Source organism: Oreochromis niloticus, linkage group LG5 (assembly GCF_001858045.2).
Source record: "Oreochromis niloticus isolate F11D_XX linkage group LG5, O_niloticus_UMD_NMBU, whole genome shotgun sequence".
NCBI classification, from domain to species: Eukaryota; Metazoa; Chordata; class Actinopteri; order Cichliformes; family Cichlidae; genus Oreochromis; species Oreochromis niloticus.
The window spans coordinates 29,927,725-29,955,485 of NC_031970.2; the positions used below are offsets into that span (position 1 = coordinate 29,927,725).

Below are 27,761 nucleotides of genomic sequence, written 5' to 3' on the forward strand. Positions count from 1 at the left end.
GCCGGGCCAGGAAGCCCAGCCAATAGCGAAAGCTTTGGTGTCCTAGAGAAACTGTTTTTGGAAACTGCTTTTAGGAGCCTTTCTATGCACTGTTCTAGTTCAGGAAATGCTCCATGAGCAAAACACACTGGACAAAAACTGCTTCATTTCTGACTAGATAATCCAGTGATGCTCCAAGCACGGCAAGTATGCAGCGACACAGCTGAACAGCTTATCTAACTTTGTGGATCTTCCAACTGTCATCAGTTACATGTCAATGAAAAGACACCTCACACACGCACACACACAAAGAACAGATGTTGTTTTCCATGCAAAAAACAATAAAAATGTAGCTGCAGATTTAAAGCTGTCCATCGGGACGATACGGCGCTGAAGATGAATTGTGGCTTATAGTTTCATATTTACTGAACAAATCTCTCTCAACTCCATCTGACCCTGCTGGTCTGTATGGCAACATTTACACGCATATGTGGAGCAAAGGACGGCCACTCGTGTGGTGAAGTACACTGATTCGTCAATGCCAAAACTTCTACAGTAGCTGAGAGAAATTGGTGTGCAGTGCATATTTTAAGTGGGGCTCATTCGCGCCTCGAGTCCGCGCTGCGCTCTGTAATCCTGCCTCAGGAAGCGCCAGGCAGCACCTCCCGTTTCCACACAGCAGCGTCCGCTGTAGCATCAGCACTCGAGCTCAAAGCTCAGCTGCTCATTCTGCGAGAAGAGGCACCTTGCACAAGTCGACCACCACTGGAGAAGATAAAGATGACATGTTCTGCTCCTCTTCCTCCACAACTTGATTCTCCGGCGATGCGTTTGGATTAAGTTTCCGCGTCATTTGGAGAGGCACGATCGGCGTGTGGGCAAAAATGAGGATAACTTTCGCTTACCGTGTATGATGATGTCCAAGAATGAACGCAGGTTGGTTGTGAAATATATAAGCTTTGCGTGAAGACACCAGAAAAGCAACTTTTGGTTTTACATGATGAAAAGTGTGTTAATGCAAGAGTGTTAAACTGTGAATCTGGTTTGTGGTGCCTGGAGTTATATTGCACCTTCTTGCTTTGCACGTTACAGGATGATTTTCATTGTATGACTGGAAATGATCTGGTCCGTTACATTTTAGTTAGTTTGATAGTTTGGTCACACATCTACTGATCTTTTTTTCATGTGAATTATCTGTTTATAACACTTTTCGAGTGGTCAGTTCCCAGTGGAGGGCTCCACCAGGAAAAAATGTCCTGATAGGATTAGTATTAGATTTGGAATTAGGATTATAATCCATCTCTATGAAAGTGCACAAAGCAATTGTTCTGGATAAAAGGTCACCTGTCCTGAAAGGTTTAGCCTTCAAGAAAGAAAGAAAAAAAGAAAGAAAGTTAGTAACCGGGTGCAGTTTAAGTGAAAAATTTCAAACAGAATCTCAACAGTGATTATCAGTTTCTATATGACAGCAACCTCGCTTTAGATTTTAGGCTGGTTTGGTGTGATTTTCATGGTTGGTATTCATAATGAGGACTCAGTCTGAAATCATATCCTGAGAGTTTGGCACTGTCAAGGTCCCAGTGTCTATCTCTTCCTTTGTTTTTCAAGCATTTGTTCTAATTGAATTCTTGTTGCGTAATCCATATCCTGTTGTTTGCAGTCGGTTGCTTTGTCAGACTGGGATCCTTGTTTTTTTCTCTCCCTCTTTTATTGTTCTTTGACACACTCTTTCAGGAAAAAAAAGAAAAGAAAAACTGTGTGTGCTTACATATGCGCTTGTGTTTCTGGGTGCTTGGGAAGAATGGCGAGAAGGAAGTACATTTGTGTTGTGAAAATATGTACTCCTAAAGAGGTTTATGGAGGAATGATTGGGGGGGTGTAGTTAATGTCCTTTCCCTATCCTGCGTGGAGTCCTTCATGTTGTCTTGGCTGGCCTGATTAATGAACCTGGAATTCTTTTTTTTTTCATTACTGAAAAAAAGTCACAGTGTTGGAAGAATATGCTATGAACGAGACGGAGAGTGCACTGGCACACACACACACACACACAGAGGGAACACTAAGAGATAACCAGGGTGCACACAGGGTTTAATAGGATGTGCGTCAGGGCAGGTACTAAATAACAGGAAGAGACCAGGGGTGTATACACACTTTGTTAAGTATGGGTGTGTTTCATTAGAATTATAAATTTCACAAGCATTTCTCTTCACTGACTTAACACAATTTAACACCTACTTCATTTTAATAGTAAAAAAAATAAAGTTATTATAGGTATAACTACCTTAATCATGTCTTATGAGATTGTTTAAATACATATATGGCAGTGTGAGGAATTCTTATGAATTTAGTTGAAAAGTTTTCACCATAATCAGCCCATCATTATCTAATCCTGCTTTAACTGACCAATCTGCATGTGTCATTTCCTAGATGGGAAATGTTATTGTTCCTTCTCTAAGTACCCTGTGGCTCTGTTATTTTTCCTGCTGATTGTGTCCCCTGCAGCTTTCTGCGTGTCACTGCCTACTACAGTCGACAAGGTTTCCTCTTAGCAGTGTACACAGCAGCAGAAGCCACATATTTTATCCCTGCGCAAGCTTGCAAAGTATGGCAAATATTATTTGCGTGTCACTAATTGCTTTAAATGTTCTCACTTTCTCTGTACAGATTTTCAAAATCCACTGCAAGTCCCTCGACCAAAGGTCCGCAGTCATCTCACCATCAAAGTGCAGTCCAAGCTAATGTCGAGGCCTTGTCCCACTGTCCAAGGTCCAAAACCTCCTGTCGCCCCCAAGCCCAGACCCCTGTATGAGCCTTACCCACAGGGGGAGCCCTGTGCTCAGCAGAGTCTGAGTAATGGAGATGTGGCTCACTCTGATGGAGAGACTGAAGAGCTCCATGAAATGGAGAATCAGGACCAAGAGGAGAAAAGTGAGGCAGAGGAAGGGGATAATGACAAAGGGGACACAATAGAGACAGAAACTAAAAAGGAATCAGAAAATGAAGAAGAAATATTAGATAATAACGGTGATGTAGACAGCACTGGCTCTGACGACACGGTCAAAGCAGATGATAGTTCCACTGTAGACACTACTGAGAATGAAAATGATGACACTGACTTGAACTCCCCTGAAGGTGGCAGTCGCACTGATGATGATGAGAATACACCAGCACCTTCTCAGACTGAAACAGAGGAAGAAGCAGGAGAGGAGGATGAAGAAGAAGAGGAGCAGAGATTAACTGAAAAGACTGAAATACTTTGTGAGCCTGCAGAACACTCAGATGAAACTTTAGAGGAATCAGATACTGATCAAACCCAGTCACTCAACATTAGCGAACCGAAGGAGGAAGTCAGTGAAGAAAGCGACGAGCATCTGCACCATGACTCACTTACAAATGAGAATGAACTGGCAGGTGGAGGTTTTGCCTTTGGATTCAGCATGCTTCCAACTGTAACTGAGGAATATCCCTACGATGTGATTGGTCCCACAGATGATGCTAGTGATACATGTGAGTCATGCGACCCAGCTGAAACAGGGGACACCGAGGTCTGGCAACCAGAACGGGCAACCAAGGATCCTTCCGGCTGTTTCCGATTCACATCCAGCACGGAGGATGTGTTTGGGCCTTACTCTGTCATACAAGCTGTTCCGGGAGATGTGACTGACACTGCTGACCCTGAGTGGAATCAGGATGACACTGATGGGAAACCTTCTACCACAGATGAAGAGCACACAACGGGCTATGCTTCTAACCAGGAACCTTACTATGTGTCATCAGATGATGTGGACAAGTTGGAGGATAAGCAGGCGCTTTCAGAACTGGGGCACATCGATGAGGCCACTGAACAGTCAAACGAGCACAAAGACAAAGCAAAGGACAGCGAGTCAGCAGATGAGTATGCAAACATTGATGATTCACTCTGCCCTAAAGACGATGACCTTGAGCAGTTAGAGTGCGTCTCATCAGAGGATTACATCGAGATAGGTGATGATGATGAAGAGGAAGCAGAGGAAAAGAAACATTTCCGAGTAAAAAGTGCAAAAGAAAGAAACGCCAAAAGAGAGCAGGCTCTGCGCAGCCAAAGAAAAAGCTGCCAGCCTCGTCTCAGGTTGTGTAATATCACAGTGCCAGCTGACCTAGACCTGGGCCGAACCCCAGAGCTAACCAACAGGGTGGTGTTTGCCCACACGACTGAGGCCTTTGAAGAAGACATAGAGGAACTGGACTGCCATATTGTGCCTTATTATGAAGACACAGACTCCGATAGCGAAGAGCATATTTATGAAGAGGCAGGGTTTGACTCAGAAGGGGAGAATTTTGTGACACTTGATCGAAAGACAATAGTCACTCGATCACGATCCTATTCTGGGAAAGTTCCTGGTTATGTCCCGGAAACGGTACCAGAGGAGACAGGGACGGAATACCAGACCCATGACTACTACTCGGTGTCCTTGGACAAGAACAGTGAGTCTACCAGCCACCCCCAGCAAGCAGGTGTAAACTGTGTGATTCCATCTATGAAGTCTCGCCGCTTCTTGTTATACTCGCGGTCTGCAGATGGCCCAAACATGTCCTTGAGCAGCCCAATTGAGATGAGTCAATCATTGAAAGATGAAATCAGGATGAAGAGAAAGGATGACACCCTTTCCCTTCCATGTATGATAACTTCTTCTGGAAGTTTCTCCCAGCGTAGCCATCAGTCCTCCAGTGGTATTTCCACACCAACTTCTCTAGTGGACATCCCTCCACCATTTGAGCTGGCTTACATCACTAAAAGACCAGTTACCAAGAGTTCCCCATCCCTCCTCATCCAACACGAACCCAGTGACCTACCGAAGAAGAAGAAGTCCTCCTTTAAGCGCTTTCTAGCACTGAAGTTCAAGAAGAAGACAGATTCAAAGGGATTCAGTGATGGAAGTGTCCGCTCTTCGCGTTCTTCTTCTGAGTCAAGCCACCACGGTCCAGTGAGAGTCATCGAGCTTGATCGGAGAAGCACTGGCAGCTCTCCTCAGTCCCAGTCCCGCATTGTGAAACCTCAGCAGCGTCCTTCAGACCTCCCATCCACCTTTCTCCTTTATAAAGACCAGCACAGGAGGAAAGGAGACCCCAAAGCTTATGGCAGGAGCGTCTCTAGAGTGGAGTCCTTCGAGGAGCGCTCTCGCCGCTCTGCCATGCCGCTGCCTTTGACCAAACCCCGCTCCATCTCGTTCCCCAGTGCAGATACCTCAGACTACGAAAACATCCCAGCCATGAGCTCAGACTATGAGAACATCCAGATCCCAGGCAGACCCACTAGATCCCACACTGTTACCGAGTTTTTTGAGGATCCAAACCGTTCAACAGTCCCCTGCAATGAGAATGATGGCTATGTGGATATGAACAGTTTCCCTGGGATTGACAGCAAACCCCAGCCATCGAAATCGGACAGTGAAAGGTAAGATTAAAAATCCAGTTTCTCTTCAAATGATTTAGTTTAAAAACCAAGATTTTGAAAAGTTTGTTTCATCTGAGCTCTAAAAAAGATGTTACCTCACACCCTAACATCTATAGTGGCATCTTATTAAATACATACAGTCATAGAAAGATGAACACACAAGTGCTACACAATATAGACCAAAGTTATTAAAGGTTCGGTAACTGAGTGCCTAGTTTATACAGCCAGAAAAATTCACAAAAAATATTTGGTTATTATATGAAACGTATTTGGTCAGACCTGGTTCCTCTGTTGGTAGCTGATTTATAGGTTTTTAACCATGAACGAGGCTTAAAGAATTTCAATCAAAAAGCTTCCTTTCTCATTTTCTGCCAACAACGATAAATGAAATGTACCTTAGTGTATGTTACAGAGGAGCGCTACCTGCCTGGTGGGTGTACCTTGAGAATCCCAGATATAGACCAATACACACAACTATCAGTGTTTGTTTTGTTTTTTATGGCTGTGAGCACCACAAATGATATCACATCTTTCTGTACTGCACTGGGGCTAAAGCTGCATCCCAACATCTGGGCTAAAGAAAATGAAGTAATCTCCATATGCTATGAATTGGAGTGCACTGGCCTTAATACACTACAAAAAACTACTCTGCGAGTGCCAGCCAACGACAGATGATTAGTGCTTACTCATCTAGTCAAATTAATTAGCTAATCCATTAGCTGTCCAACAGCTTGACTTGGATTGCAGCCTTATCTTGTATATCTTTATTATAATCCCCCTTTAGCGGATGTTGTTTAGGATCAGCTGTTGATTTCCAGCCAGTCTTTTTATACTTGGACATTTTAAACTCTAGAAACAAAGCTTATTCTGCCTGTTCATTTTGCAGTCTGCAAAACAAGAGAGTGCATCTGTCACTGGAATCAGTTTTAAAGTGAGTAAAGCTCGAGTTGTTAGGGGCAGCGCAATACATGCAAGAGTCCAGGCTTAACCCTAGAACAGCTGACAGACATTGTGCGTGAGAGATGAGCAGCCTGCTATGTCAGGCATCACTGGCTTTGGGAAGAAAGACAATGCTTATGGGAGAGCTTACTCCTGGTTTTCCATTTGGTGGATTTAGAGGTCACATCTGGTGGTGCTGCTGTTTCTTCTGCAAGTCTGAGTAGATAGAACAGGTAATGGCAATTGCGTAGCTGGCAGAGTGCAGGTTACACACATTAGAGAAAGTCATTATGGATGCAATTAAAAGTGCAAAAATTGAGAGGAGGGGTTTTTTCACACATAAGAAGTGGGGAAGACTAAAGAAAGTGTGAGAGCGTGAGGGGAGGGGAGGTGTGACTAAAAGGAGCTGATCAGTAAGAAAACAAAGAGAATAGCGATCAAGTGAGGTGGTGGGTGGGGGCAGTAGGAACAGGAAAAAGAGAGCGAGAACAGTTGTGGTGTAATTGCTCTCCTGTACCTGACACTGATAGTTAAGTTCAGGAGGGCTTTTATTAAAGTAGCTCTCTCCTGAGTGCTCCTCTTTCATTGGACCCTTGAGGGGCAGCAGGGTTTACTGCAGTGCGTGATAGAGTGAGGAATCACCGAGATCAGACTGGGCCAAATTACCCCAGCCTGTGGCACAGCTTCAGCCACTGCAGGCCTCAGTGTTTCCCCAGTCTTAATAAAAGAGTCGTGTTTGATGACTTCTGTGTGGTCAAAGAGATGGGTCATTACCGAGAGCTCTGTGAAATGTTTAAGATGATCCTGGGACAGAATGCTTCCGCCTCAATTTGCCCTTATTTCTGGCAGCGTCCTTTGCTTTTTTTAATTTAATGATCTAATCTACAGTTTGTTTAATAGGTTTATTAGCAAATTTTGTCCTTCGTAACAGTTAGCCACACAAAGCTTCTTCTCCAGGTATGCAGCTGTTAATATTCACCATACAAGCATACATATTTATATACATATTTCAACATCATTTTAAATCATTTTCGTTTCAAGCCCTTTCCCGTGGCTTTTTATCTCCTGATGATGCTATCAATGTGGCTCATTGTGTGCCAGAGGTCTCACAGCACTCACAAGGATGCAAGAAGCCTATCTGTCCAGTCACCTTGCCTATTCTTCGTTCCCCCGGAGAGGCATCTATTGCCAGGGTCACTCTTTAGTGTATCCATACATGTCAGAGTGTATATACCGCATGTGTGTGTGTTTTACTGCCCACAGTAATAAAGTCCTGTATAGTTGGTGTGGGTGCTTTTGTCTGCGTGTATGTGTACATCTTGCCCAAAACTCTTTTCAAATCTTGACACTTGCCACTGTCCCAGGCCACCAAGCCGACAGAGGCAGTGATTTATTGAGGAAAGATTCAACAGTCAATGTGGTTGTAGACCCACAGAGGAAAAAGTGTGTTTTTGTGGTGAGGAAAATGGCCAAGTGGCCCCAGAGCACTGCACACAAAAGGACCATGCCTGCAGTCGCAGACATGCATTTTAAGGAGAACTTACAGGCTTGGCTTGTTTCCACGCATGTGATTAATGTTCAGCAGCATTCAGACGCTACTTTAACACAGGCATTCAGGCAAAGCAATGAGACATGTTCATTAGCAAGCTACCATAGTGTACAATAGATATGAAAAAGGTGCACTAATGATTTATTCCAAGCCCTATACAAGATGTTTGTTTGTAAGTGGTGTGTATATGCATATGTGCACGCATACTAAGTTACGGCTCTGTGTGCTTTATCAAAGATGAATCTCATGCTGAGTGTGCAGCCTCAGCAGAATAATGTTTGCCAAGTAGCCCATGCAGTAACAAATGAGAGCTGGAAAACAAGCATTTTAGCAAGGAAAGTCCAGGATTTAGGACTGTGCTCAAATTACAAAGCATAAAGTGTCCCTTCAGGTACCTCAAAGCACTTTCAGGTGGGTTTACAGCAGTAATGCAAATATGTTGCCCACACTATGCACACAGCAAAAGGTTTCCACTGTGCCGAGCTCAGTGACACAGGCAGAATTGTGCATCTGTGGTTTATCTTTTGGCATCATTTTCACTTCAAACGGTTCAACGTGAACCTCCTCAGAGTGATGACAAAGCCTTGGCATGGCCTCTGAAACAGCTCCTCCACCCACTGTTATGTTAGTGTTAGTAGTGATGAGGGAGACATCTTAAGTACATTGTTGTACTGGGTGGTGGCTGTGTAGCGAGGTGGTGGACAGGGTGTGTCACTGGTTTGGCCAGGCTTGGTGCCAGTCACTCTGAGGTCATTGCCAGGTCATCCCCGGGGAGGAAGTGTCCAGCCTAGGAGCTTCCCACCAGCCTGTTTACAGGAAATGCAGGAGGAGGGCTGGGCTCTGGTGGGAGGCAGCAAGGTGGAGAGAGGGGAGGACAGATAGAACGAAGTGGGAAGAAGGGGGTCACCGAGGTGGGGTGGAGGCTCGCAGACTTTCCCTTGAATAGCAGAACGAGGTGTGGTGCAGTCAGGAATGTCAGGTCCGATGTTATTGTTGTTCCAGTTTATCAAGACCATCCCCAGACTCTCAGCATCTTGGCCCAAAGTGTAACAGCATTAAGGATAAATCAACCAGAAGTGAACAGGAGTTATAATGCTGTTCAATATACGGATGGAATGAATTGTAACCAATCACGATGTGGAAATATTAATAACCTCAACCTATTGATCACATCACAGGCAAGGCAGCAGCAAAACAGCAAGTCTTCTTCTCACAGTTTCAGCTACACAACAGCCACAGGCTATATGTAATCGTCCTCTCTAAAAACAGAAAAACAGCTATTTAGCACTGCTCCCACACTCTTAATCCTCCCATTAGTATCCCAGTCTTCAATAGTTAGCAAGCTAATGAACCTTTTCCTTTGGTCCTATTTCTTGTAATAGTGCCATTAGGAGAGGGAAAAGGCCTGTCTCATTGGTCCAAATATATACTTTAACACTCAGCGTTTAGCTCAATTGAATTACATATTACAAGCATCGCCAAATTCGCAGCAGATTGGTGGAATATCGGCCGTTTAGCAGAGAGCCATTGTGTCTTCCTCGGAATTTGACACAGTAGATTTAACTTTGTCGCATTACCAGGGGACATTGCAGTCGGCTGGCATAATAGCATTGCCTTAATGGTCTTGTGAAAGGCCTAATGAATTAGTATATTACAAAACTCATATTTGCTGATTTAAATATGGTAATGGCATTTATGTGTTTAGTTGGTTGAAGTTTAAATTTGGCATGTCACCGTTGAGTGGAAAAATAGGGCAAAATGGGCTGTTTTTAAAATGTTAGTATATTTTAAAGCAGCAGTCATTGTGTGTGTGTGTGTGTGCGTGTGTGTGTGTGTGTGTGTGTGTGCGTGTGCGTGGGCCTTTCATATTTTCTTGTTTGGGAAACAGCACTTGAATTTGGCCAGTGTAAAGCATCCATAACACACACCGAAGGTTTGTTTACAAAGATTGTTCTGCTGTTCAAGGTTGAAGGTGAAAGTTTGTCTTGGATGTTTGAAGTAATTGATCTCACTTTGAGCTTAGGAGCTACCCATTCCCCCACCTCTCTTTCTTCACAGCATCACCCACGCAATCCAGTCTGACCTGTCTTCTCTAAGGTCACCGGGCTGGAGGTGCTTTCACCAGCCAAACCAGTGAGGTCAATTGGTGTCTGTGTGTGCACGTGTGTGTGTGAGTGATTGAGTATGTGTAAGTGAACGGAGATGAAGTCCAGGGGGATACCTCTTTTAACCTTTGGTCTACTCTCAGTTTGCGCTGAGGGCTGTTCGAGGCATCAATAAAAACACTGATTAAAGGAATGCATGTGAGAATGTATCTCACATGCATTCCTCCTTCACTGTGTCACTGAAGGAGGATCATGCTTGTATTTGGTGGGGTGAAGAAAACAGTAGTGTGAGTGGAGACCTGAGTGAGGCAGGCAGACAAACAGAGAGGTCAAGAACCGGATGCACAGAGACACAAGGTCAGCTAGCGATAACTATTAACACTTGTGAATGTCTACTTGGACTTAACTTTAGTAGCACATAAGTCTGGCAGAGACTGGAGGGAACAGCCTGGCAAGAAATATTGCAGACTAATGAACCTCAGGTCTGTGGGAGGATTGGCAGCAGGCCGTGTAAATGGCATGCCACACCAAGAACAAACAGCAGACCAAACAAAAGCAGCAAATGCAAGAAATGAGGAAAAGGTACAAGGAAAGATCAGGTCATTTACATTTTCTCCAACAGGTTCAATTAAAGGTCACAGAGGGTCAGACAATGATTCACACTCAATGTCATTTAAGAATCACAGATTAAATATTACTTGATAGTTAGATTAAAGGAGGTTTTTTTCTGTCTCACAGCAGGATTTGAACTGCGTGTTTCACACTGTATCTAGTCAGGTCAGGTAAATGTGGACAATCACACAATGCTGGGGGGAGAAGTTTGTCTCCAGAGCTTTGTGGCTGATGTGCTTTTTCTTATAGTCACACTAGGGAAAACAGCAGTTAGAGATTACCGTTTTATGTATTACTGGTTTAATTACTATGCCCAATGAACTTGAAATTGGTGCTTCAAAGACAGGAGGCAGATCTGCGATCACTCCCAGTCAGCTACTGTCTTGAAGCAACTTTGGTGCACTAAGACAGCAGTAAAATGGCAATAAGACAGAAAATAGATAGATCTGAAACAGAAATTCCTCCACAGATTTGATGTAGTTGCTTCACAACAGTGATTTAACAGCAAATCAGCAACCTTGTTGTTACATGGGAATATAACCAGAATACAAGCAGTTGGCAACCAGTTGAGTCAAGTCCTCCAGTGTAAAGAGGCACGTTTTCACATCTGTAGTTCATTTACTCTGGTCCCAGTAGGCTGGTGAATTTGTAAACTTGTAGCTTTCCCGCTATGATTTGATTTCTTTTCACACAGAGAAAAAGCCAAGCGAGCTCCAAGCGAACCAAAATGAATCACTACAAACCATGTGAGCATATTTAGTCCACTTATTGGACAGATATGTCTGGGGCGGGAGCAACACAAGTAAATACAGGAAGAAGGTGCTGTGTTTTGTACTATTGGAGAACATATGGAGAATTTATTTTCATTTCATACCTAGTTGCTATCCTTTCCAGACCTGTGCACACGTATAGTGCCTTGCTGCATCCCAGAATACAAAGTATTTATGGCTATGGGAAGTTTTTTAGCTATGCTTGCAGCGCACACCTGGTAGTTGGTTCGACTGAAGGTTCGATCGTGTTCACATCATAAACAAATCGCTCTGGAGTTCATTTGGAACTGCACCAAGACCACCTCCACCAAAGGGTCTCAGTGCGATTGTTTTGGTCCGCACCCAAGTGCGATTACTGTGTTCACATCTGCACAAACAGACTGCACCAACGAGAAAACTAAACCAGAGTTTGATTGAAACTGACTGAATACTTACTCAACCAGGCAACCAGTGCAGTCGCCTTGTGATTACACCCAGAGGCTGACCATGCCTCAACCTCTGGGTGAGCAGTTGGACCTTGTAACTGCTTACATCTATCTCAAACAACACAATAATTCAGTGTGATCACCAGGCAACCATCAGTTTTTCCTAGTCACAAGGAGGTTGCCATCCTACTTTTACTCTATGAGGTCAAGTGAGGTAATAAGGAGCAAAAAGGTAGTTGATGGGTTGTGGTGTGACAGTTGTTCAGACACACCATTTTTAAACTTTTAGGTCTAAGAAATGAAAATATTTGAAGATGTTTACCAGCGCTAAGCTTCCGTCACAAAGCTCTGAAGGTAAACTTTACCCCAGTTATGATTTTTATCATTTTATTTTCAGTATAATGGTTAAAATAATAAAATGCAACCTAAATGCAAAACAGCTCTTACTTATATTCCACCTTGAGTCATTACCAGTAATTGCTAGGAGTAAAAACTGATCATGTTTGCGTTAAAATTATGAACTTTACTATGCTGTAATTGTTGAGTAATGTAATATAATTTCCAGTGTTTGCCAAGAACAGCACTGAGGTTTGTTTAGGCCACCATGACCGAGACTCCTGTAGCTATTAGTGAGTCCCAGCGAGTGTTCACATTCAGGGTCATTGTTTTAGTGCTAATTAAAGCTGTGTTCTTGTAGTCATGTAATGTATGAGGCTCAGTGACTGTGACAAAAATGAGATCTTGGCTCTACTAATAGTGTGAGAGTATATTTTGTGAACTGATTTATTTTCTAGTCACTTAAACTCATGTATATTGAGGTGCTTTTTCTTTAATATTAAGTAGAGCTTACTGACATGAGTTAGAATTTAAAGTGTAGTAATCTGTGTTTCATCAGAGCACAGGCAGTGCTCACAGCACCTATTATACCTGTCCTATACATGTCATACTGCTGCTCTGCCAGTAACTGTTACTCAGGTATCTTACTGACAGTGTGACTGTTAGGATACTGAATGAGTCTTAATGGGCCAGAGGGCATTAATAATTAGCAAAGGTTGCATTTAAAGGGATTACATGTGAAGTGACCTACAACGTGCCCCTCTCAGGTATAGAAGCTCACTAAAGGATTACCGGCGCACATACACAAACGTGCCATCTGTGAGGAGCACAAATCAGGAAAGGGATTACACTATGCCTCTGGAGGGCTCCATATGAGGACAGAAATGCTTAGAGATGCACACAGGAAAAAGAAAAACCAACAATTACAGGGAGTTTGCAGTAATCCTTAGTGTTTTAAAGGAAGCCCCATTAGAATATGGTGGCTTTTACAGTAAATGTGCTAAATGTGTCCTCTGTGCTGCCTTGAAATCCCAGTTGAATATATCCAGCATCTTCCTAGTTAAAGCAACACAGTTTAAGATTTGCTCTAATGATAAAGCCTCTCATCGAACTAGATATTTCATATGTCATATTTCATTACCAGTGCTGTTTTGCTGCTTTCATACTTTTTTCTCCCCCTGGCAGTGCCTACACAGAGCCTTTCCCAATCCCCGTCTCTGCTGGGCTGTCAGCGGATGAGGACCACGGGCGTACCTCTGAGGAGGAAGAGGGGGCTGTGGAGCAGGGTTATGAACGACAGGTGAGTGGTGGGATGCGAAAACGAGTGAACGCGAGAGAGAAAGTGGTTTATTTAGCCCCATGAGCTGCTAACTGGTTTAGTAACTCTAGATGAACAACTGAAATCCTGCTTTATTTTGTTGACAGTGCTAGATTTGGATTATCAGACCTTTAATAAAAGTAAAACTGAAAAATGAGGGGTAAACAATTTCTGTACAGTAGAAAACAGACATTTTACAGTAGCTCAAAGGCAGACCCCACCCATCCTGCTGCTATCACAATTGCATCAGCCCCCTGCTCTCGTTATGTGACTCTCATTTCCTTGTTCTCCCTTTCTTCAAAGAAAAGCCACAATAAATGAGAGGAGAATGCAACGAGGAAAGGGGAAAAGCGAGGTTTTAGTTGTTGGCCCCAGGAACAGATTCATTTAACTGCATTTTGTTTTGGTTTTATTTCAAGGAAATGAGGATTTAATGCAGTATTTGTGAAATGCCGCACGCTGGAACAAAAATAAGGCTGACAAGCACAGGAGCTGTACCGGTAAATCCCTAAAAGGCTCCAATGTTATGCTTTGGCTCGGATGTTTTGAGGCCCTTTGATTAGCTTCTAAATCAATGGGCAGCACTGTTGTCACCACACACACAGGCTCTCATACATAATGCATCTGAATTTAAAAGTCACGCATTTTGAGGAAACCTTCATGTCTGCGCTGCGGCGTAATGAAATAATCAGTCTTATTTTGACAGCAGGAATCTACAAAACAGTGGATCTGAGTTTTTGTCGGTCTCCTCGGCTGCCGCGTGGCTTGGCTGCGCATTAGCGTTGGAGAGCAGTAAGTGTCCACAGAGAGCCTTTAAACATGCACCGTGTTCATTCGTCTCCCGCCGTTCTCCCTCCCTGTCACGCAGATTGATGGCCGATCCCGAGCGTTCTACATCGCCAAAGAGCTCGTCGACTCAGAGAGACTGTGAGTTGCCCGCACTTGTGGATTCCTCCAATTTCAGCCAAATCTCTTCCACGTCATCATAAGCATCGCCCTCTATCGACATCTAATTTATTTTTTAATACAATATTGTTATTTTTATGCCCCCACCCCCGTTTTGCTCTCCATTTCCATCTAACTGCATCCCCCCTTCTTCTCCCTCGTTCATCAAGCTGCATGCAGAGTAACTGACAGCCAATTACACAAGTGTCTTTCACCAGTCTCGCTCCTGCCCTGCTGCCCACTTAACCATTCCACTGATGTAGTTTTTCCATCATGCATAATTTAAATAATTAAATGAGTCCCATGAAAAAAAAGAACTTAGTTGTGTAGAAGGTTGTAAATTCCTCCCCGCAGTTTAATTAGATCTAATGCTCCTCTTCTCTTCTTGTTTTGCAGACACATCAGCGCCCTAAAGCACCTTCAGGAGGTAAGAGGACATTCACCGGCACACGCCACAAAAGTGTCACATGGGCTTAAAATGTCTCCTGCTTGAAGGCCTATTAAACTGTCTCGATAACATCATATCCTGTGTGTCTGCTCCCCAGTCTCTGTCTCCTTTTTCTCACCCCCTCACCCCCCTCCACCTTTGTATGGGTCCGTTCAGGTTTATCAGTGTTGTTGCAGCAAGATCTACTTCCTGGTTCTGACAAAGTTGACATGTAGTACTCTGGCGTGGTCAGTTGTAAGATGACGCAGCGTTCCTAATGATGCCGTCCTTGTGTCCTTACTCATCTGACACTGTGTGCGTGCGCACGCCCACCCTCGAATGGCAACCTGCCACCCGAAGGTCACGAAAAAAAACAAAAAAACAAAGCAGGAGGGTCCTTTTTTATATTTTGCGCACACCTCGAGTTCCTCGTGACCGTGTTGTGTCATCCAGTGGAGAATTTCCCTCTCATTAGAGGAACAAGTAAAGTTATTGTTGGACAGAGGATTTGAAAGTGAGCCGTGATGAGCCAGAGGGCGGCCACGCATCGCAGCCAACTGTTGTCACCTCTTCCCATCGTTTCTCACTCACTGCCTGTCATAACAAGAGCACATCCCCGCAGAGGTACAAACAAAGAAGGATATTTGACACCTAAAATGACCTTCAGTGACAACTTTTATTTAATTCGCTTTTTTTTTTTTTTAAAGAACTCTTGCATTAGAAGTGAAAACACGGTGTGGAGAAGTGGCTATTAAGGTGATGGTTGCCAGTACAAATCTGACAGGTAGAGTCATTGAAGCCGGGGAAGCCCATCAGTCAGCCTGTACCTTCTAACCTTGAATAAGGTCATAACCTGAATTTCTTATGTGTGGCCCTTCACCATGATTTATGAACGCCTGCCGTGAGTGCACCGTAGCAGCTTTGTGTAATGGCTAATTTGATGCCATTAAACAGCAACTAATATAAATATTATGCAATGGGCCCCACTCATAATCATATATCTGCAGTCTCATCATGATCTTCAGTCATGCTAATTAGCTGATGTGTGGCAAAGTGCAGGCAGAGACATATGCTGGACATCAGTGCATCAGCGATGAGACGTTTCAGCAAGTAATTAATGAACATTTTTCTTCTGTGTAAATTATTATTATGTTACCAGAAATTGCCATTTAATAGACACAGAGTAACCTCGCATTCCTCCTCAGTGTCACCACACCACCTTTTCTGACACCTTTGAAAGGTGACATTGAGGCTTTTCAGGTTTTTAATCATTTGCATAATGCATGGGGGTCTTGTTATTCTTCAGACTTCAGAAATGAGGTCTTTTGAGATATCAGTCACTGTTTTTATGCAGGCTGATCTCATAATTAGAATGAAACAGAGATATTCCAGCCGCGGAACGCTCCAGCGGCACAACATGCACAAACACACAGTCTGGGAAAAAAAACAAGGCGCAGCGTAAAGTGAGAGGCACACATGAGCTATTGTTCCATTGTTTGATAAGGAATAACAAGAACACAAAGAATTTCCAGGACCGTGCCTCCACATAGGAAGGGAGGCTGTGCTCCTCTTCTATGACTTTCCCCCATGACTGCTTCAGCATATGAAGCTCAGGCTTATTATTATTATCATTATTTTTATACATTTTTTCTCATTTATGACCTGCTGACCTCTGAACAGATTCTCTGTGCCGAATTATCACCGAGCATGACTGGCTGCTCAGCCGAGTGCTTAACGTGGTGCTTGTTGACCTGCTTTACGTGAGGAAAATCGGGAGAAGGTGGCAAGTTAATGGGCAAAAAAAAAAAAAAACAGCTGGGTAAAGCTCATTCATCCATGGATCTGAGGGAGGGTGTGTGTGTTTGTGTGCGAGTTGAGGAATTTGACCTGAACCATAAAAGCAGGTGTGAGAAGTGATGAATGTTAACTCGCGCCAAGATCGATTGTGTGTGATGGACGGCGTGTAGCGAAGCGCCCGGTGTCACCACGTTATCTCACGGGTCTGTGGGACATCTCTGTTTGTTTTATGGCTCCGCTTTACCCAGAACGGGAATTGATGCACTTCTACCTCACAGACTCACCTCACCTTTATAGACAGTAGTTTCACACAAAGCTTTGCTTATGGAGGAAACTGATATTTTTTAACCAGTGTTGGCAGCTCCAAATGATTCACCTACTTCCTTTAACTTTTTGTGCTTATTCGCTGAGTAGATAAATTACCTCTGATCTTAGTTTTCCCTGCCATAACTCCTCATATTCATCCTTTTAGTCACTGACGCCGCAGCTATAACTAGATATTGCACACTATTTATGTGAGCGAATGGATTTAAGGGACCCTAATTCACTGTATATTAGTGTACGCTGAGAAATTAAAAGCTATGAGCTATGTACAGAATAAGAGTGTATCATTAAGTAAGGTCATTACGCAACAGCACCTGGAGCACAGCTCTTGTGCAAGCAAGGCCACTTTTCCTGAATGCCTGGACAAAGACCAAAGTAATGAGATGATACGAGGGGAGGGCAGCAGGAAGGATGTTAAGGAGGATCTGACCTTCCTTCCATTTTTCTCCTGGTTCCTCATTCCTCTGTACCTTTCATTTCTCCTGCCTACTCACACCCCTTCCCCGCAACTACCTACTTCCTTCTTCAAGCCTCTTGACAAATTCCTCCATTCCTTCCCCCCCCTTTTGCTCCATACATTTGTCTTCTTAAATAAAAGAACAACAACCGAAAAACGCTCTTCTCACTAATCCTGTTTTCCCTCTCTTATGCAGGACTTTAGGTCAGCAGTGACTGAGGCGGTGGATGAGGAGGGAGACCCAGTGCTGGAGGAGCAGAGGCTGGGGGAAATACTGGGAGTGCTGCCTGAGATGTACACCCTGCACAGCAGCATCTTTACTGAGCTGGAAGAGCGTATTAGTCAATGGTAAGAAGAGAGAAACTGTAAAAACTTTTACGGTGGTGTTAATTTACTGTCCACTGAGACTCTAATAATCACTCTGAAACATTCAAACTCCACTTTAAAAGGCAGATTATAATCGTTTCATTACAAAGGGGTCCTTCCTCAACCAAAGGTAGTACCTGTTACCTGCTGCTAAGCATAGATCTATGCTCTTCTACGGTCTGCTGTGTCCTGATTTCTGGAAAAAAAAACTACATTCATTTCTTTAGCCAAGATGGAAAGAGCGATGACGGCTCATGTCGATACTCTAAATTTAAGTTGCAACTACAACGGATATATTAATAATGACAATTGCTCGTTAAAGGTTTTCAAACATCCCGATGAGAAATGTGTGGCTTGAGTAACTGAAGTGCTGCTGGAATAAAGTTCATGTTGAGTTTGAGCTCAGCTGACAGACTTTGGATGTTTGTGTGGGACTCTTTCTTTAACAAGAAAATGACTTGGAGTGATTAAAGAGCATGCACTTAATCGCTGATTTTCTCCACTGTGAAGGGAGGAGAGTCCAAAAGTTGCAGATGTGATCTTGTCACGTCGGGACAACTTCAGCGCGTTTGACACCTACATCTCTGAGTACGACCGCAGCATGTCTTTGCTCGAGGAGAGCTGCAGGAAAAACCCGGCTTTTGCTAAAATCGTCAAGACGTTTGAGGTAAGACACTGAACAGACTGACTAAAATGCATACACATAGTAAAGACAGCTCTTTGTTGTGCTTCCTGCCAACTTTCTCTTTCTGTTGCAATTTTTCCTTTGTTGTCTTGTTTCTGCAAGCTTGGGTTCAGAAACAGCGAATGATAAAAATGATCCCATCCATCCATCCATTCACTTCCACTTATCCTTTTCAGGGTCGCGGGGGGTGCCGGAGCCTATCCCAGCTGTCTTAGGGCGAGAGGCAGGGTACACCCTGGACAGGTCTCCAGTCTGTCGCAGGGCTAACACATAGTCAACCATTCGCGCTCACATTCACACCTATGGGCAATTTAGTGTTTTCCAATTAACCTATCCCCACTAAGTGCATGTCTATGGACTGTGGGAGGAAGCCGGAGCACCCAGGGAGAACCCACACAAACACTGGGAGAACATGCAAACTCCACTCAGAAAGACCTTGGCCTGATGGTGAAATTGAACTTATTGAACTTCTTACTGTGAGGCAACAGTGCTAACCACCTTGTCACCGTGCTGCCTTCACTAAAAATTATCCAATTTTTTTTAAAAAACATAAAATGAAGTAAAATCTCAGGTTTACTTTAAACACTCATGGAGGGAAAGTAAATCAGGGTGCAGAAATCAAACCTAGGATTTCCCCTGGTGCTTACTTTACAGCTCTCAGCTTTTATTTTTGTCACCCAGCTTCCACAGGGAGATGCTGGCCTTTCTGAACCCCCTCTATCCCCTCTCCTCTTCATCTAACTGACCTTTCTGCTACCATGCTCGCATATTCTATACCCACTCCAAAGCAAATACTCATTGTTTTGCCAGCGTGAGTCTCTTCATCCAGGAGGTTGGATTTGGGTGAAGGGATCAGCAAAGGCTCAGTCTAATAGGGTCTGTGGTGTAATTCCATCACTGTGGTCAAAAAATTGTGCGCATGGTCCGCTTAATAATCCGTACGTTGTGCTCCTGCTGAATATGAACATGTACAGCTTGAGCGGGTAACAACACGACTGACATATTTTGAGTAAGACGCGGGATATTAAGAAAGCCTATAGATAAACCCACAGACACAGCATTCTCATCTCTGTGCTGCTGTGTGTTGCGCGGAACTGTTTACTGAGCTTAAACCAATGTGAAGCAGCACACAGGTGACCTGAGTAGAAAGTCTACCAACTCAAAATGATTGAGTCTTTATATAAGCCTCATCTGCCTCTGGTTTCATCAGTGTACAGATCATTAGGAAGCACTGCCCGGGCTCATTCATGTTACCTATTCAGCTCAGCTCCTCTGTAACCAAATGCACGCGACACCAGCTCCATGCCGTGTGCTGATTCGCCGTGAGTGCCTGACACAATGGTTCCGAGCATTTCTGGTTTGATAAGAAAAACGAATGGACAAGGCACCAACTGTCTTCGCTCATGAATATTCAACAGCAGCTGCCTCTTCCCAGAAAGAAAAACTTTGGCTCTGTCAGATCAAATATAAATAGAGGGGAGCGGAGGTGAGAAATGACTCGCAGCCACGGACAGTAAACACCGACCTTTCGTAATCTTACGACATGTTTCCACACTTGGACAAGCTCGGCTCTAAATAACCTTGATCAAAGTCAATTACGTGCCTCAACATGAAGGCGCTATAAGCTCCTTTTCTCACATCATAAACTGCTGCTACCCCAGAATATATGCCATGAATGGCTTGATTGGTCTGAATGATTTGTGTGGGGTTGGCCTTACATCTCCAAAAGTATCACCCGGAGTGGCAGTCGCTATTAAATTCTCCTGGGAGGATCGCTCCAGCTGTCACTATATATTCAACCTGCATTTACTTTTCCCTTATTACATATAAGCAGTGTTGGGACTAACGCGTTATTAAGTAACGCGTTACAGTAACTACGTTATTATTGTGGTAACGAGCACGGTAACTAGTTATTATGCCAAAACCAGGAACGCGTTACTCGTTACTGGAATTTAGATAGGCTCGTTACTCGTTACTTCGTGTGGTGGCTATCGGAGCTTCCACAGATTCAGTAACATTAGCAAGTGGTGGAGGCCAGCAGGTGGATGACGGAAAAGGGAGGCAAGAGGAGAGACCCGAAGCGGCCGCCGGTCCGCGTGTCAGGTGAACTGAACTTCAGGTAAGAAGTTATGACCTGCAGTCTATCGGAGTCAGATATAAACCAAGTTTAGGTGGAGTTTATTTTCGTTATGATGACTGCGTGCTAGCTAGCATGACGGAGTTTCTATACAGCTGGGTGGGTGCTATGTTACTGATGTTGAACTTTATTTTGTTCATACGGTTAATTATTAGAGTTGCCAACCGTCCCGTAAAAAACAGAATCGTCTGGTATTCAGAGAAAATATTACGCGTTTCGTACTGAGGTGAAAAGGAACACAGTTTGTCCCGGACTTCAGCTACAATGAAAAAGACACAAAGCTGAAGCTGCACAGCTGCCTCTTCTTCTCTCATTCTCTCCTGTTTCTACTTCAATCACGAAACTGATCAATGATCAGCTGATCGGCTTTTCTCTCTTGTTTGTTTATCGCCCACTTTGCGCCAGAAAGAGGAAACCAGCGGATGTCGCGTTAAACAACAGCAGCACGTTTAAGCTTGATCAACTGTTGTTAGAATTTATTTAATATTAATTTCTAGTATCAGCTGATGTTTGCTGGAGCCACAGCTGTAAAGCTGCTGGTCATGATGTCGGTTTGGTTATCTGGTGAGAGGGAAACATGCAGATGAAACCAGGAGATGTCCTTACTGAATCATCAGAGCTGAACAGGTGATGTAGAAACAGGTTTACCTTTTAGGTGACATGAATGAGTTGAAGGGAAGTTATGAGCTGTTTCTGAGAGACAAATAACACCAGCATCCTTTTCTATGTAGCTGACAGCTGGTAACTGTGCAGGGGCGGGTCTAGCAAAGTGTTGCCAGGGGGCCAGGTAGGGCATTAACAGGGAAAGGGGGGCACAAAGAAATATTTTTCTTTATTATTCTCATTTAAAATATCTCGCTTTTAAAAAAATAATTATCTGAGTCTTACAACAAACAATTGATAGATTGATACATATATACCATCAGAACAGTGTACATCACTGTCACAACAGCGTTTGTTTTCATTCAAAGGCTTTATGATTTTTCCTATAATGGTGGGCCGGTCTCTAGTCAAAATGCCCGGGACGATTGTTTTGTCCCAGTCCAGCTCTGTATGCAGCTCATCTGCAGTCTGGTGTTACCTACATCTTCCTATTCAGAAGGCAGAATTTCCAAGTTCTGAGTACAATCAAAGGCACAGTGCACTTGTGGCATGTAAGCAAGATAGAAGACTGGCAGTCTGGCTGGGTATCCAGTTACGGAAGCAACACATTAACAAGAGAATTCTGAGTAAAACCAAAGTTACTTTCCCTAGTAACTAGTTACTCTGAAAGTAACGAGTAACTTGAAGTAACTGAGTTACTTTTGATAGAAGTAACTAGTAATGTAACTAAGTTACTAATTTAAAGTAACTTACCCAACACTGCATATAAGCATGTAACCTGGAGTCTGTCCTTCCCACAGTCCCACACCAGGGCATTATGTGTGGGTGATGAATGCTGTGCTGTACCAAAGGACTGCTTTGGGAGTTACATGGTGATTGTGACCCCACTGTAATCAGGAGGAAAGAGGGCTAAGGGAGAGCAAAGACAATCATATAGGCACACTGTACCTGCGCCTGAGAGATGCTGTGCTGTTGTTTAATACTGGTTTTGTGGCACATCTCAAGTCATTATACCTACAAAAAAGCACAAACATTGACTTGGGTACTTGTACTCACAGCTTGCTGTTCTTTTTTCTGCATTTAAAAATAGTCAATCTTCATTAGACCTGGCTATTTTCAGCGCTTACCTCCCCTCAACACCTCTATTTCCTTTTTTCCACTCTCCCGGCCAATTGCTTTTTTAATGCCACAAGCCAAAGTGCTGCAGCATAAGTGCTAGCAATTTCATTGTGGATGTGGTGATGACAGTGATAAAGTAGCCACAGACCCTGATCAGATCACTGCTCGACCCTTACAGGATTACAGTCTCCTCTGGATGGCCAGTGTTGCTCGTTTACCACGTGAGCCAACACAGTGTGGTGTGCTTGTGTGTTACCCATTTTCAAACGGATTTGTGTCCCTGCATGTGTGTGTCTGATTGTCTTTGCAGGGCGATTGTCATTCACAAATTGCATGGATGTCATTCAACTGCAAACACTTCAGAAATCTCCTTCCACAGCACTTCGGGTTGGATTAGTATTCATGCGGTAGCGTAGATGTGTGTAAATGCTGCGTGTTTCCTCCTGTGCCAGAAGCCTTGGGGGACAGTGGGAGGCTGTGCAGCAGGTGGACAGAGAGCGATAGGGGGAAGAGAGAGCGATGGAGTGAAATCCTTGTAAAGGCAGCTGGGCAATGAGGCAGACAGAAGCTAATTAGAGCCACAGCCTCCTTTACAACTCCCCAATTAGATCAGTTCTGTGTGCAGGCAGCAAATCAGCTGGCCGTGACAGAGTGTGAGAGGTGTGGGTTGTTTTTTTTTTTATCTCTGCGTTTCTGTGGACGTGTTTATTTGCCAGCACAATGCATCACACATTCGCTCCTCTCTCCCCCTTCGTTTGGTCTCACCCAAACAAACTGCAGGCTAATTACCATCTCTCGAAAGCTACTTCCTCTTTACAAGTGTCAATTGGATGACAATTTACAAGCAACACTTGAGTGGAGCGGATGCTCTGAAAACAGAATGGAGAGCTAGTTATTATTGTTCTCAATGCATCATGCAGTGATCAGTGAGAGAGGAGGAAAGTAGGAAGGCAGAAAAGTAAATGCTGAAGCTGAGGGGTAAAAAAAAAAACACACCTTCATACACGGAAACCTAAAGAGAAGGTGAGTGGACGTCATTAGAAGAGGCCTCAGCTTTCTGTTACTTTTTGACTCCTGCAATCCAGATAATGAAGACAAAGCGGTGTGTTTAAGTCATATCGCATCCCTCCCCTTTTAGAGCCCCAATCAGCGTTATCTCATCACCAACCATGGCCTGGGTGTACGTGAGAAGGGATCCATCATTTGCACACTGCACGCACGTGTGAATGCGTCTGAAACTGGATGATAGAGCTCGTGTTTGTGTCTGCGTAGGCTCCCGTGTGTGCACGGGTGTGTATGCGTTTGTGTGGTGTAAATAAGATGAAGATGCTGTTTCCCGCAGGGTGCTATCTGTGCCTCGCTAATGAAGGATGGGACTTCATTGGATTAGAAAAAAAACTGTGTGTGTGTGTGTGTGTGTGTGTGTACACAGACAGTACACAGACCCCCACTGCTTTTCCACTGCTTAGGGCATAAATACCTGTCAGAGACAATTAGATCCTGATTGATTTTCTAAAGCGCTCTCTGATTGTGCCACTTTTTGTCCCCTTTCACCTGCAAATGACTGCACCGAGCAGAAGAATGGGAGTCGCTTCAGGTTTTTATACACTGGTGGAAAAGATGTGTTAAGGTCATCCCGTCCGATAGGTTTCCTTTGGTCACTTGTGCCCTTGACTTGCAACACCGACTTATAGTGGTTAACCTTATTTGGGAGCCAGAGAAGCGGCTCTTTGTGTGTAGCTCAGGGGCACCGTTGCACTCTTCTGTGGGTGAGATCTTTTGTGGGAGAAGGTATTTAATTTCACAATAATTTTGTTCTGCAGAAATAATATGTCTGCAGTGTACAATTCAGCAAATGAGCCCTAATAACAGGGTTCGTACGGGTGCTTGAAATCCTTGAAAATGCTTGAATTCTAATGTTGTCTTTTCAAGGTTTGAAAAGTGCTTGAATTTCAGATATGGTGCTTAAAAGTGCTTGAAAATGTAACTGTATTTCATTCACAATAAATAGCTATCTGATTGAATTGTTTTCTTATCAGATAGTACGGAAGCGTAGAGCTGCCACCCAGGCAAAAGAAAAAAAGAAGTATATCACGTTATAACGTGAAAAGTTTATTGTTCTAACAAGATACTTTTCACGTTTGTACAATATACTATCATGTTTGTACAATATACTTTTCACGTTTGAACAATATAATATCACGTTATTACAATATGCATAAATATCACGTTATTACAATATAAATATCACGTTCGTACAATATAAATATCACGTTCGTACAATATAAATATATTGTACGAACGTGATATTTATGCATATTGTAATAACGTGATATTATATTGTTCAAACGTGAAAAGTATATTGTACAAACATGATAGTATATTGTACAAACGTGAAAAGTATCTTGTTAGAACAATAAACTTTTCACGTTATAACGTGATATACTTCTTTTTTTCTTTTGCCTGGGTGGCAGCTCTACGTTTCCGTAAGATAGAGAAATAAAATGAGTCGCAAAAAGCAAAAGCAAAATTTCCCCGCCTGGGCTGCCTTGCGTCTGTTTCAATATGTGACCCCGCCCCTCCCTCGGACAGTCGGGGATGAGTGCGCTAACATACCTGTAGGTTGCTGTTTTAATGAGTGTTTGATGGAAAACAACAATGGCGGAGTTTGCGTTCTCCAGTCGCATGATAGGTGAGTGCAGGTAAATAATTTTCCAGTATGTGTACGTTACACATGCTATTTTTTTTAAATTCTGATTATTTTGCTAGCTATCAAACTCGCTGGAGAAATGATTGAAATGCACTGAGTGTGATGCAGTATGGCAGCGCTATTACGGAATATGCTGTGAACTTAGCTAACATTACTTAGCAGTAATATGAGTTAATTTACTCAAGTGAAAGCTTTAAACATTAGCCCGATACATAACTAGCCAACTTAAGGTTTTCTGATTAACCCTCTGGGGTCGACGGACCCAGAGTCTCCATTTCAACTTGGGTCGAACGTGCGGACTTCAAACTATATACCAGTTTTTAAAGTGTGTTGATAGGTCACGTAAAACCGATGTTTTGGGGGGTATATTCTGAATAAAACAGTGGCGTTTACTACAGGAAGAAACGGTAAAAACGGCGTTTTTTATGGAGAGCGCTAGCAAACACGCTTTGCTTGTGAGTGAAAAAAGAAAAAACACTCCTTCCCTATTGGTGGTCGACATGGTACATTTTTCCAATCAAAAAATGATACGGCAACATGTAGTATTTGGTTGTTGGGAAGAGAGGGAAGAGAGAGCGAGTGAGCGAAAAAGAGAGAGAGAGTTTTGATACGTAAGAGATTTGTGATGTTCATCGTGTTTGTAGTCTCAAGTTAGTGTGTTGTCTTGTGTAGTTAGTGTGTAGTGTAGCTGTTTTGTGTGTCAGTTCTACTAGTGAACGTCACAGTTGCTGCAAAAAAGCCACCAAAGGCAGGTTGCAGTGTAAACGCTGAGTGGTACACCTGCTGTCAGACCTGCAGGATTGATCCCTGTGCTGTTCTCATCTGTTATAGTGGACACAAACTATTTTTTGGAGTTGCATAAATAATTTCATGTGCCTTCTTATTTGACAAAGAGCACCTGATTGTTCTGTAAATAGTTTTGAATGGTTATATAAAAAAACGTCTGAGCCTTGGCTGCATTTTTAGGTAAATAGTACCATATAACTTTGTTGTTTGCAAAACTTGTTCATATTTTTTTTTTTAAATGTCCAATTTCTATTTGCATTTCAAGTTATGAAAATGATTCGTTAAACATGCTTTTGGTTTTTACAGTCAAAAATATCACTTTCTACTTGTATTTTAAATTTTGTCTGAATTTAGATAAATTGAACTGAGGTGATGCAAATTGAAACATGCATTCTTTTTTTTTGGCGGGGGGGGAGGGTGCTGGAAAAGCTTAAAAAGGGACCTTGAAAGTGCTTAAAAGGTGCTTGAATTTGACCCTGAAAAAAAGCGTACGAACCCTGTAATAAAAACCTTTCCACGTAGACTAGTCATGGATGATCTTTTACAAGCCTCTAAAATTTCCAATGTGTGTGTGTCTGTGCAGACAAGAAGCCCAGAAGAAGCAGAAGTCCCACTGAAACACCAGCTGCTGCAGGTTATAGTGAGAGTGCTTCAATACCGCATGCTACTCACAGGTAACACATAAACGCACATACGCACATATTTAATTGTAAGACAAAGTGTTATTTATGCTTAACATGAGCTGTTGTTTCCACTTGGAGCAATCATGTAGCAGCTTAACCAGCCAGGTTTGCTGACATCAGCTAACAGTAGCCACTCAGCATAGTGTTGCGCATCCCAGGAGTTATACTGGGCTGGGGCTGTCTGGGGCCCATCCGCTCTTCAGTGTCATCACAGGACACTCAGCCTCACTCATTTTCAACAGTGTGTATTTTTGCAAAACTTTGACTTAAAGATACAATTTCATTTGTACCACTAGTTATGGCCAGACAACTGTAGATGCTTCACACCTGCAAATTCAGATTTAATCTTGTTTTACCTCGTCTTGTTTTCATATCTTCTCTTTTAATTTCTCCAGATTACCTGAACAACCTCTCTCCTGATTCCAAAGAATACGAGGACACTCAGGGTAAATCTGCATGCTTTGTGCTGACACACGCGTGCACACTTGCACGCAGCTGTATCGGGGCCTAGCTGTTGTGTCAGAGCCAATGAGAGGGTTCCAAGTCCAACACTCTCTCTTTTTCTTTCTCTGTTTGTGTTGCAGCTGCCTTGGTGATTGTGTCCGAGGTAGCCGACCAGGCCAACGACAATCTGAAACAGGGGGTGAGTCTCTGAGTCAGGATACACCCCGCGAGTTTACATTCAGACTGTGTAGCCCCTGTTGAGTTTGACATATTCACAGCCCAGCGTTGCGGTTGCTGCGTCTTTATTCTACGTGGCAATGAAAGAACAATTTTCAAGCGTGACAAGATTAGACAGCTGAGGTTTTTCTCCCCCGTGAATCCTTCTTCCAAACGACTTGCAGGAGTGAAGGGGAGCTCTATTCCTCTTTTTTGGCATTTAGCTTGTTGATTTACGCAAGAGGCAAGGAAAGATGATGTCATCAGAAAGTCCCAGGTGTTTATTACAAAGGGAGCAGTGTAAAGGGTGAATATGACCCCCCCCCCCCCCCCCAAAAAAAAAAAAAAAACCACAACTCCCAAATGTGAACTCTTCATGGAGATAATTATAAGGGAGGGAAGGGTTTGTGAATGAACTGACAAACTCCCTCTCACTGCCGAGCTCCCATGTGGATCTTTGGCTTACCTCCTCTATTTATCACACTTTTTGTTCTCATTTGTGCACAAACCCCGACACACACACATACATACACAAACTGACAGACGGTGGTAGCACATCTCTCTCTTTGGGCATGGAAGGGAGGGAGGCGGAAAG

The 27,761-nt window shown here is 43.4% G+C and overlaps 1 protein-coding gene across 2 annotated transcripts in view; it reads left to right on the forward strand.

Annotated features, from left to right (window-relative positions):
- Positions 1–581: 581 nt before the first annotated feature.
- Positions 582–27,761, forward strand: part of fgd5a (FYVE, RhoGEF and PH domain containing 5a) — a 35,842-nt gene continuing 8,662 nt past the window's right edge. The window contains exons 1-10 of one of the 2 annotated variants that reach the window (XM_003442674.5): positions 582–915; positions 2,644–5,413; positions 13,335–13,449; positions 14,336–14,394; positions 14,809–14,839; positions 17,614–17,765; positions 18,294–18,450; positions 26,407–26,497; positions 26,902–26,952; positions 27,091–27,149. In XM_003442674.5, the coding sequence (XP_003442722.2) occupies positions 906–915; positions 2,644–5,413; positions 13,335–13,449; positions 14,336–14,394; positions 14,809–14,839; positions 17,614–17,765; positions 18,294–18,450; positions 26,407–26,497; positions 26,902–26,952; positions 27,091–27,149 (3,495 nt within the window). In that variant the 5' untranslated portion in view covers positions 582–905. The remainder of the gene's footprint in view (positions 916–2,643; positions 5,414–13,334; positions 13,450–14,335; positions 14,395–14,808; positions 14,840–17,613; positions 17,766–18,293; positions 18,451–26,406; positions 26,498–26,901; positions 26,953–27,090; positions 27,150–27,761) is intronic. The other variant, XM_005450259.4, reaches the window with a different exon arrangement.